General features: G+C 37.9%; 1 protein-coding gene across 1 annotated transcript in view; it reads right to left on the bottom strand.

Annotated features, from left to right (window-relative positions):
• LOC107658732 (dedicator of cytokinesis protein 4-like) overlaps positions 1-12794 on the bottom strand; it is a 117769-nt gene that overhangs the window by 28497 nt on the left and 76478 nt on the right. The window contains exons 22-31 of the mRNA XM_016447384.1: positions 9412-9493; positions 8941-9111; positions 6110-6302; positions 5904-6031; positions 4541-4716; positions 2417-2475; positions 2182-2330; positions 2001-2086; positions 755-781; positions 550-645 (exon numbers count right to left, since the gene is read on the bottom strand). Of these exons, the coding sequence (XP_016302870.1) occupies positions 550-645; positions 755-781; positions 2001-2086; positions 2182-2330; positions 2417-2475; positions 4541-4716; positions 5904-6031; positions 6110-6302; positions 8941-9111; positions 9412-9493 (1167 nt within the window). The remainder of the gene's footprint in view (positions 1-549; positions 646-754; positions 782-2000; positions 2087-2181; positions 2331-2416; positions 2476-4540; positions 4717-5903; positions 6032-6109; positions 6303-8940; positions 9112-9411; positions 9494-12794) is intronic.

Genomic DNA, 12794 nt, shown 5'->3' with positions numbered 1-12794 from the left:
TATATGTATGTATATATATATATATATATATATACAGTATATACACATATATATATATATATATACTGCATATACTGAGGGTCAAAAATTTTGATTATTTAAGATTTTTAATATTTAGGAAAGAAGACTTCTGCTCAACAAGGCTGCATTTAAATAAAAAAATACAGTAGAGACAGCAATATTGTAAAATATTATTACAATTTAAAATAACAGTTTTCTATTTTAATCTATTTTAAAATGAAATTTATTCCAGTGATCAAAGCTTAATTTTCAGCATCATTACTCCAGTCTTCAGTGTCACATGACCCTTCAGAAATCATTCTAATATGCTGAATTGTTGCTCAAAGGAATATTTCTTCTTAATTTTTTTTACTTTCACTTTTATTCAGTTTAATCTATCCTTGATGAATAAACGTATTATTTTCTTAAAAAAAAAAAAAAAGTACTGAATCCAAACCTTTGAACAGACGTTTTTCAATTACAAAAATGATAAATGACGTATTTTGTATTTGTATTGTGTGCATATCTGTACAGCTGTGTATATTTCACCTGTAATCCAGCAGTCGCTCCATAAGCCGTGTGACCGTGGCTATGAGGGATATCCCGCTCTCTCTCCACGTCTCTCTCTCGATCTTCTTCAACAGACTGACAAGACAAAACAAGCACAGCAGAGGAGGAGTCATACTGCTGTCCACCATATGACCCATCATGCCCTGCACACTCGCACACAGCTGTCCAGCAGAACAGTTCTTACCTAGGATACGGACCGAACAGAGGAATTCTAGTCCAGAGCAGCATAAACAAAACAAATTCATATTAATAGATTAAATGCCAACAACAGCCACTCAAACTCAGTTAGTACAGTTAGTCCGGTTAGTACAATGAAAGGCAGAAAAATGAAGAGAGATGCACAAGTTAATTAATAAAATCACCTGCCACAGCAAAAGCCTAAAATCAATCAAATTATCATCAATTGAAATTAACATTTATATATCTTGCTGTAGAGTGTATAAAATGGGCCTCAAAAAGACATTTCTTGGTAACAAAAAAATAAATGTATTATGAAACGGACTGTAAAACAGCGAATACATATTTTTATATATAATAAATATGTATTACTTTACTATATATTTATTCACTCAATATATAAAACAGCATTAATATCTGCTATATATATTTACTCACAATATCTAAAAAAGCATTAATATTCACTTTAATATATTATTTTATATATGTTTATACTGTATATAGACCTGCTATGTAGCTTGGAAACTAAACAGACTACAGTTGAGGCTAACGAATACTTACAGGAAAAAAAATTCTGATTAATACTATGCATGTAATCTTTAAACATACTGTAAAAGCAGTAAATTATAATCCACATTAGGTCTACTGATGTGTTATGTTGATATGTTTTAACTTTGACAGCTTCAAGAAAAATAAAACCCCCAGAAAGCTTGAAATTCGACTTGTATAGAGAATATACAGAGAAATATACAGTCACAAAGAGATTTAAGAGCTGTGAAAAAAGTTTGATTTTCAGCTTTCTTTTTATATTTTTACACTAAATATCAGGGTACGCATAACAGTGACCCTTCATGAACAAAAACAAAAGATACATCGTTCATGCATTTATTATAGACTGGAAGATTGCATAATTGCAATTTTAAACACCAATTTAAAAAAAAGCACCAAACTTGGGTGTCCTTTTTACTACTTCTACCATAATCCACATTCAAATCTGACCTCATAAAATGTTAAAAATGTGCAGTAATTGAAATTCAGATGGGAATCAAACAATTTTTCACAGCACTGACAGACACAGTCACACACAAACACAATCAGAGACTGAGCCACAGATGTATGAGAACTGACCTGCCACTACTTACCGTCTCATTGCTTTATGCTAATCTAACCACTGCTCTCTAAACCAAATCCAGCCCACTAAGGGCTCGCAGTATGTGTTTGTATAGCTGTTTGTGTATGTGTCTCTCACTCACATGCTGTTGAAGAGCTCTCTGTATGTTTCGTCTCCTTTGCCCTCTGACATGAGGCTGTCCAGCTTGTCAATTAGTTTTGCCTCCACCTATTACAAATAATGAAAATATGGCAAATGTGGCATTATGCACTAGACCGATAGCGGCATGTCCCATTAGTGACCAGAAGGGGGCGCTGTGTGACCTGTTTGAAGTTTCCGCTCCGGCGCTGCTCCCAGTCCATCATGTCGTGAAAGATGGGGATCATCACGTTCCTCAGGTCCGGCTGAGGCACCAGCGTCACCTCCAGGAACGGGCCGATCATCGCTGGGATGAAGTTCAGCTTGTGCTCTCCTGCACGACAAGATGGAAACTTTCATCTCTCATGTAAATAAGACTAGAGAAAGAGTGAAGCTTTTTGATATTAGGTAACGTCTTACCTAAATTCTGCCACATGCTAAAGATCTCACATCCCATCATGACACGCATGTCTCCGTACCTGAACACAAATTAATGCAAAATACGGTTAAAATACATCCTCTTATGCCAGTTGTTCAAAATATGATTGAGACATTTGTAGACTGATGTCCTGAATAATGTAAACACTCAAGATATCCAAGACAGAAACATTTCTTCTTCTTATCAATGTTGAAAAAAAAAGCTTTTCTTTTCAATATTCTATTCATCAAAGAATCCCGTTTCCACAAAAATATGAAGCAGTTTTCAGACACTAAACTGGATGCTTCAAATATTTTCAACTGATTATAATCAGAAGTGTTTCTTGGGCAGCAAATAAATATATTAGAATGATTTCTGAAGGATCATGTGACACTGAAAATAAAAAAATAAATACACATAAAAACTAAAACTACACTGAAACAAAACAAAACAAATATATATATACTGAACAAAATTATAAACGCAAAACGTTTGTTTTTGCCCCCTGAAACACACACATTCAACAGGATACTCTTGAGAAAAAAAAAAAAAAACTTGCCGTATTTCTACAGGAGAATCAAATCCACTGTGTAATGTGATTTTGAAAAATGTAACTTTAACTGCATTTTGAAAAAGTTTAGAAAAAAATGCACAAATAATGGAGAAAATTTGAATAATTTTGACTGATTTGAACACTTTCTACTAAACATGCTCTGTATAACTTCAAGCCATTATATTTAATATATTAAATTTATATTTAATAGCCTTATGAAAATGCTTTGAATAAATGCATAAATAATGGGTAAAAATATAATAATTTTGACTAATTTGAACCCTTTCATCTAAACATGCTATGTTAATATTTAAATCACACACACACACACACACATTACTTTCACCCCAAATACTAATTAGTTGTTATTTTAAATTTTTTTAATTTGCCACTATCCTAGGTTTTGCCCATTTGTCAGTAAGAATTTTTTACTAATTTAAAACCCAATAAAATTTAATATGCTCACTTATTCTTTTATATATTTTAATATGTACAGGTCAGAATAAGCATGCTGTTTGAATTTTATATAACTATAAGTGTTACACTGAATGACAATGGAACATTATTTCAACCAAATTTTGACATTTTATTCTTCAAAAACGTATTTGAAACCGACACTTTACTTGCATTTAATGTCTTTTCTATGGACATAAAATCACTTTTGTAAATTTCTTTTGATGCGGACATCTTAACGTCTTTGCCTCATATATGATTTTATTTGTACTTTTTATACTGTAAAAAAATGTAATATTATTATTACTATTTACTATTACTATTTTGCTTCACAATATTCTTTGATGAATAGAAAGTTCAAAAGAATAGCATATTTGGGAAAAAACATTGTAACATTTTAAAATATCTTTATTACACATTTGATCAATTTAATGTTTCCATGCTAAATAAAAGCATTAATCTCTTCAACAACAACAAAAAATTAAATAGAATACAGATAAATAAATAATAATATTTACTGACAAGTTTTGAACAGTAGTGTAGATACAAATATATACACACATATATACTGTGTATACACACACACACACGCATGCACGCACGCACGCACACACGCACGCATATATATACATACATAGTTTTTTTCTTTTTTTCTTCAAAATATTTTTTATATTCAGCAGATTTCTGCATATATTCTCCCACAGTCCCACAAAAACATCAAAAAGTCAGCAGATTTCATGTAGGTCTAGCTATACATTGGCCATGTAAACTCATTTGCAAAACACCTGCATCCAAAAGAAAAGAAAAAAAACACATCACAGATTATTTCATTCCCATACTGAACCGCCCCATAAAAGCCTTGATAAATCTCAGTCTGTGTTGAATACGGATCAATAAATTGGAGTTGAAATGAGGTATGGCGAGGTTTGCATTCACAAAAACCTTCGGGCGCTGGGGAATACGTCACATCTAGCAGGAATGCTGCCAGAATTCACCTGCTGCTTGTGTGGAGAGACTTTGATGTGTAAAGCACTTTGACTGCTGGGCTGTAATTACCTCGCCCTCAGGGCCTGTATCTGATGCTTTCTCGCATGTTTCACTTTTTAAAATTCCCTCTTGCCTATTCTCTATAAAGCTTGCTTCCTTATTTGGTTTTCTTACCGTAACGTCTTGAACTTGGGGCCGTAGCGTAGGCCCTGCTGGTTGTGGCCGGTTAGCGATTTCCAATATGGTCCGCAGTAAGACACTCAAAACACTCTCCACGATCAGATCCACCTCTTCGGATACGTCTGGCTCCTGCCCACACACACACAGACACACATATACTGTATGTTTGCCCTTGCAAGAGGTCAACGGTGATGTTATGCACACTGTCTGACAGGGTGCTAATTGCAAAAAGGGTGAGACAGCCATGAAAGGTTCAGCTGTCATTTCAGTTTATGCAAGTGCAGGAAGAAACCAGTGCGTCTGATGCACATCGGTCCTTCTCTGTGCGTGAGACCCGCCATTTGACTTGAAGGTCAGAGAGGATGTCTACATTTATAGCAGCCTCAGCATTTTCAAGACAAGTTTCCTGTGGTCGTCTTCAAAGCAGAAGTTAACACGAATAGGGGATGTGCAAAAACACTAATTCAACAAAGCTTCTGGGTTGCATGAACGATAAGTAGGTCTTCAGGGAGCCTTGCATAATTATGCGGATTTAAGGCCACGTTTTAAAAAACGTGTTTCATACTCTTGGGAATGGCAGATATTTGACAAATAAATAAGCTAAATACTCTTTTACAGCACAAAACTTTCATAACAAATGGAGACCTATGGATTATGCATAAACGGAAGATTGCTGAAAGCAGGAAATTTAAAGTCTGACAGACTTGAAAAGCTATGTTGAAGGCAAAGGATTTGAATAAAAGCAGTGCATTTAGAGTGATAATTTTAAAGACCCAACTTCTCAGAGTGTTTTTTAATCTTTTATTATGCTACGAGTGTGTTATAACCCTCTTCTTTAACTGCCCTTAAATATATGACTTAATGAGGAAAAAAATCTTTCAGCATATTAAAACATACATATATACATGTACATATTTTTTTTCAGTGGTGGATATGGTCTTCCATAATATTTGCCTGCTAGTTATTTGTCCTGAAAACATTTCATTTTAATTTGGAATTTGCATTATTTTGCATTGGCAACAAGCCTTCACAAACTTTCATGACTGCGGTTGCCAGATGTCAACAGTTTAGATCCCCCAAAATCAGAGATTTTCATTTAAATTGATACATTTTCTGGCCAGAGATTTACTTAATGCTCCCAACCTGGCAACCACACACACTCTCTATGTAACAGAAAAAGCGCTGATGAGCTGAAAATGCCAGCAAACATGTACGTTGGAGTTTAGCGATCTCTTTTGAGATTGGCTCTGTTTGCTTAGACCAAGTCTGCTTGTTGTCCAAAGTGTTGTCCTATAATTGTGTGAGGGTTATCTTACCTTGTCGTCTTTCTTGAGGAGAGACAGCATGCAGGTGAGTATGTGAGCGCACATGACGAGATCTCGCTGCTCCTGCATGTGAGCCTGGAGCAAATGCAGCACCACCGGGAGCAGGATACATCTAGACTCTGATAAAAACACACACAAACATTGAGCAGACTGCCTCTAACCATCTTCATCTTCATCCTCAGTGAGCATGTGTTTACCAGGGTTGGTGTAGAGCTGGCTCTCTACGGTTTTGGCGATGCAGTGCAGTTTGACGGCCTCCAGGGGGCAGTCGGCTTGGGACACGGTGGGGAGGCTGCCCAAGGTCTCCCGTACAAACGTGGCCACTTCCCTGACCGTAAAGAGCTTCAGCAACTCCCCGTACACAGCCGGGAACGACTGCAGAAACACTGCCTGTGGAGTCAGGTGACAAACAATCAAGTCAAGAAACAATCTCATTCACGCTGATTACATGGAAAAATAAACAAAGTAAGTAAAAATTAAAAAACAGTAATTTTAATGCACACTACATTACGAAACAACCTAAAAACTACCAGCGAGAAAAAAATTAATGCAATTAAATAATGGTGACAATGTGCAAAATACAAAAAAAATAAAATACATTTAAATTAATATAATGTAAGTTTGCAGATAAACATAACATTGTCATGAAACTGTTAATATACAGTTTATATATCTCTTGCAGAATATGCAAGATGTTAATCATTTTAACAAATAAAAGCTGCTATTTTTTTATTTAGTACCATCATGAATGATAACTATGCAACTTTTTGAATTAGTTGATCACACTAAATTGTACTTCTTTTGTCTTAATGGATGGTCTGCTCTCTATGAAGATTAAAACGCTCAAACAGCACTCAGCCCAACACAGGGCTAATAAATCATCTGAGGTGAATATACATCTACAGATATACCGCACAACTATACCCTATTGGGATGTACTAACTCTATTCATGCTTGAGACAATCCAACTTGAAGTGTTAAATGACACTAGTCTCAGTCTCAGACCACCGTCTGTCCACTGACCACCTTAAGCATACTGCACACTAATGGCTAAAATTCAGTTGAAGTTCACCCAGAAAAAAAAAAAAAAGAAAAATTGTGTTTGCAAGGTACCACAATTGTTCAATAAGCACTTCTGAAGAAAATCCATCTCTAGATCTGCCAAACCTTGTGTGATTAGTGATATAAAACTCTAAAATAAATACTAACATATATTTAGCCTAAATTAGCATAAGTATACTGAAATGTTAAAGTATCTAGTAGAAAGTAAACTAGATATTTATGAGCAGAACTGTAAATTACATGTTGGTTTTTGGTTACATGTGTGAAAAAGTCAGCACTTATTATTTTTAGAAGAATAAAACTTCTGCTCATACATATTAACACCAATTTATTTGGTGGTTGCGGACTGACACTTCTGTTTATTTTTGTAACATCAACTATTTCAGATAAAACCACCCCTAAATTGTGTGTACAAATGAAATAAACTTTTTTTACATCTGTCAAATAAACTCTTAAATAATCTCAGAAATGTTAATAAAATAATATATAATACAATTGTAAAATACAATTAGAATACAGAAAAAACTTTTTTCTTATTTTTAATAAAAGTAAAAAATCGAAAAGTCTGTTTGTGATATTTAATAAGTAGTGATTTTTCCCAAGTGTTGAATCAAACTCTAAAACAATACTGAAATGTGATTCTGTCTGTTTTTCTCACTTCCCTATTATCTCAAGTCTTCCCTAGAGCTTCTTGTAATCTTGTTGCGCCATCATCTCACTTTTTTTCATCTTACTTCATTCTTTTCATCCTTATCCTTCGTGTTAATTTACAATGTTTCTTTCTCTCATTAAAACCCAAAGCAATTCCTTCTTTGGAAGTATTCGTCTTTCTCTTTCAAATGGGGCACATGGGCACTCTGAGACTCTTTGTAGAACACGGCAGAACATCAAAACAAACTCAGACCAAGGCTCGAACAAAAGCCAATGCGATGGGCACCCGAGCGAAGGAGAATAGAAGACGCTCTTGCATTCAGCTCAGGGAAGTCGGAAAGATTTGCGGGAGACTTCAAATGCTTTGCCTGAATTTTAGGGAGTGCACCGAAAACTGCCTTTGTACGTCATTCTCTCCATAAAACATAAATGATCCTATCTCTCAAGGGCAAAATGTCAGTCAAAATTAAGGACATTTCTCTGGCAAATAAATGCTTAATACAGCAGATTTGCCTCAGCAGACGTCCCATGGTTTCAGAGGACACTTCAGGCCTGAGACTAAAATCATTGTCTCTATTAATCAGAATAATGCTCCATAAGGTAAATTCATCTTTAGTTTATATACTGTTTATATAAGTTTATATAATAAAATTTAAAAGTAATAATAATAATAATAATAATAATTATTATTATTATTATTATTATTATTAACAGCACAGCACAGAATTGTAAACAGAAATAATAAAATAATATTAAAAAAACTGTCACCAGATAACAACAATATTACTTATAAAGTTTATTATAAAATATATAATAACAAAATCGTAATAATAATTATTAAAAATATTTTTTATAATATTAATAACAACAATAACAACAACAATAATTTATTATTATTATTATTATTGGGTTAACAACATCATAGCCCAAAATTGTAAACCAGAAATAATTTTTAATTATACAAGAATATGAAAAAAAACTCTCTATCAACAGTAGAATTTAATTGTATTTTTATTTGTTAAATTATTTTTTAAATAATTTTTATTGTATTTATTTTATTAAATCTATTAATACATTTTATTTTGTATTAATTTAATAAAAATAGATTTAAAAAATATTATTTGTAGTTAAATAATTATATAATAAAATAATTGTATTCAATTAATTTGTATTTAAAACTAGTGGTGGAAGAAAAGAAAGAGGAATGTTGCATGCTAAACTCGAACCTTTTTCACCCACTAGAGATGCTCATTCCATGTGTTAACTATACAATATTAGGAGTTTTCCAACATAAACAGAACTGTGTGTCTCTCACCTGTGTCTGTGTGATGGGCCGTGAGCCCTTGTTCTCCTGCGAGAGGAAGAAGCGGAGGGACATGAAAAGCTCGTGCATACAGCAGCGGAACTCCTCCTCGTTCTGTCCGCCCGTGGCCAGCGCAAACAGCCGTCGTGACTGGATAATATACTTAAAAATATACTCCGTCGCCTAGGAAACCAACAGAATAGCAGATCTGAGCACAGAAAGCAACATAAAAGCTGCCTAATTAAGAATGCATGGGCTGTGTGAACTAATGCGATGTCGAAGTCATAACGGCCCGCAGCGAACCATTCCTAAGAAATTGAATATTCAGTACATTACACATATCAATTGTATTTGTATTTGTGGCTGTAGAAAATCAGAAGATGGAGGACAGTAATGACAGACTCTAAATATCATTATGAAGGGCAGAATGTGTAAAAATTATTTGTGAGACCGAGAAAATACGTGTAGTGTGAAGCATCTCACCTTCAGCACCTGTTGGATGTGTTCCTGACGATCCGCTTCAATAATACGATCCACATACCACTTCAGCACCTTGATCAGATCCCTGCCAGAGACACAAACAAACAACACTGTGGAAAACTGAACATCGACATTATGTTTGTTTAGTAGAATTGAAAGTATTTATAGGAAGATTCATAATGGAAATCAATCTGACATGTGTCTGAATTGCATTTATTGCATAAAAAATTAGTTTGTAGAGTACTGATCCCATAATTTAGTAGTAGTAGTAGTAGTAGTAATAATAATAATAATAATAATAATAATGACTAAATATTAGCAAATTAACAGTATGTTTGTTCTGAGCCCACAATGTAGTAAATAAATAAATAATGATGACTGAATATTGGCAAATCAACGATATATTTGCAGGGTACTGAACCCACAAACAAACAATAAATAAATAAATAAATAATGATGACCAAATATTGGCAAATTAATATGTTTGTAGTGTACTGAACCCACAATTTATAAATACTTTTTTTTCTGAATTGCATTTATTGCAAAATTGGCAAAACAGTATATTTGTAGTATATTACTTGTATTACTCCTGTAGTGCTAGGTCTATAATTGGATAACTGGATGTTCCCTTCCGAGGGAACTTCGAACTGCGTCCTCTAGAGGTCGCTATGGCGAATGCCTTCAGCGTGACCGGTGTCTGAAGCATACATCTAAACACGACAATAGCATTGGCCGGCGACAGCCTATGACATCATTACCCAGCGCGATCACAGTATGAAAGGGCGCTGGGAAAACACGTCATCCTCTTCTTCGTCTTCACTGACCGTTTGTTTATGTTAGCGATAAGCTAAGCACGACTAGGAGTGCATGTTCTCTCGCCAGAGGCTTTGCTCTGATACCCGCAGTTTCACAACGGCTCACGTGTTGTGTGTGTGTGGTGAAGAGCATGCGCGTTCAGCTCTCGAGGGAGTTGAATGCGCTCTGCATTCACTGCTTATTTCTTGTGAGGGATAAGCATGAATTGAACGCGCTCGACTCACGAGGAGACGGCTTGGACCGTTAGGGCATTCGCAGGACTACTGAGGGGGAGGTGAGTACTTCACCATTTACCCGAGTTTGTATAGCGTTTGCATGAGTGCGTTCGCCTCTCGCGGGAATAGCGACGCATTCGCGGCAGCGGTTTCCATTCTCGCTTGATTTCCGAGGTAATCTAGCGCGTGGGTGAAGTGTGTTTAGCTCGCGGGAGCTGAATGCATGCTGTGTGTTGCTGTTGCGGTGAGAATTGTCTGGCCATTGCCCGCGATTCACGTCACCCGTCAGTACTGGATCCAAACTGGATGATTGCCCTGCATCTTCAGCTTCATGCTTACTCGACCACGCAGCCAAGTCGCTGGGCCTCTGCGAGAGCCTCTTTAGCCGATCAGGTCCGCAGTATAACGCTGCAACCTCAGGACCTGCGGTCCTCCCATTCAGGTTGAGCATTTTTCGGAGTATAATGCTTCGTGATGTGCTCCCTGATGTCCTGGCTGGGTGTTTGCTTCGAGAAGCTGCCCCGGCCAGGACACGCTACTCATGTCTTGCCCCGAGGGGTCTCCTGAGATTTAAGTCATCCTCTCAACCATCATGCATGTTCTAGAAGCTGCCCCGGCCAGGACACGCTACTCATGTCTTGCCCCGAGGGGTCTCCTGAGATTTAAGTCATCCTCTCAACCATCCTGCATGTTCTCTGAACTAGAGCTCCTCTCGCTGAGGCGTTGAGTGGCCTAACACTCCTTAGTTCCACTCTGCAGTTCGATAGACGGTCAGGTCCACGGGACCTCCCTGTCACACTGCCCTTATGGTCGAACCGGTGAATCGCCCCTCTGCGGAGTGGGCTTGAGTACACTGCGTTCCCTGAGGTATGAGTGAGATGTGTTTCTGCGGAAACCGTTCCTCTGAGGAGCAGTAGCTCTTCATGCATGAATGGGTTATTGGGTCCTGTAGTTTCTACAGGTTCTCTTCTGGTCTGGTTAAATGGGACCCATGCTCTTTATCGAGATAGAGAGCATAAGATTGTGTTCAGCTGCATCAGTTGATGGTCTCTCATTGGGCCCTGCCAGACTGCCCCTCTAATCTAGCGCTGTCTTCTGGTCGAGCTGAGGAATGCTCCCTTCACTGCGAGGGTTAGCTATGAGCCTATCGTTCCCAGTTTGTGCTTTGAGGGCCCGTCTCAGCTTGAGAGCAGAGAGCGCTGCTCACGAGAACTCCATATGCAACAATACTGAGTTGTTTGGCCCGTCCCTGTCGCCTCCTTGGTCAGTTGCCTCTATGCTGGGACCCTGTTGTTCCCTGTTGAAATGCGCGATCCCCTTTTAAGCTGGATCCCATTTCTGATGTCCCATTTGTGGTCAATCTGCTCCCCGGACATGGCTGTGCTCCCCTCACTGCGGGAGGGTCTTTTATGAGCTCGCTGGTCCTGGGCAGATTATGTGAGTCCTTCTCTCTACTTGAGAGCTAGGTACTTTGCCCCTGGGCTATTGATCGCTTCGGTCGAGCTGGGTTCCTCTCTTTTAGTTAAGTCGAGCCCTCCACTCTTTGAGCTCTGTGACAGCGACATCAGATAGTTTGGCCGCTTGCTGCCTCCCTGATTAGTTGCCCCTATTTGGTCAAGCCTAGCAGTGCTCCCCTCACCTGAGAGGTTTAAGCATTCTGTGCACTTTCTAAAATCCTGTATGGTAAGGGTTACGCACTGTCAGCCTCGTTCCCTTTCTCTGAGTTGGTTTAGGCCCCGGTTCTCACCTTGGGCTCCACTCAACTTATGTATCCCTGTTGATACATTTCTGGGCAGGGTGTTGCTTCCAAAGATCTGTCAAGCCAGTTCTTTGAGCAAGCTCATTCAGGTCTGGCGGTAGCCCCGTGGGTGACAGGCCAGGGTCTGGTTGGTTTTTAGACACCTGGCCGTATCCACTTGAAGGAATCTCTTTCCTCTGATTCCAAGCCTTTAGCTCTGCCCTAGGCTCGGGCTTCCAGCCCAGCCTTTAACAAGTAAGTTGTTCAGGGTATGCAGCTCAGGCTCTTGGCCGAAGGGGATAATGTCACTGACAGCCATCAAGGCATCCTAGGGGCAACTCCCATGGCTATGGTAGAGTTGGTACTTAGTGCTCGCTGTGGTTTCTGGCATGCACTCCCCTCAGCATGGCGGCATGGGTATACTGTTCCCCATAGCGGCCCCTAGAGGACGCAGTTCGAAATTCCCTCGGAAGGGAACGTCTCCGGTTACATGGTATGTAACCATGGTTTCCTGAGAAGGGAACGAGACACTGCGTCCTCTAGTTCCCTTGCCATGCTTCGTAAGCAAGCTTCAGATGAAGAAGCGCATGACATTTTATACCGGCGCCCTTTTATAC

This window comes from Sinocyclocheilus anshuiensis, unplaced genomic scaffold, assembly GCF_001515605.1.
Source record: "Sinocyclocheilus anshuiensis isolate Anshui unplaced genomic scaffold, SAMN03320099.WGS_v1.1 scaffold283, whole genome shotgun sequence".
NCBI lineage: Eukaryota > Metazoa > Chordata > Actinopteri > Cypriniformes > Cyprinidae > Sinocyclocheilus > Sinocyclocheilus anshuiensis.
The sequence above is the reverse complement of the archived record's forward strand: the minus strand, read 5'-3'. Positions and strand labels throughout refer to the sequence as shown.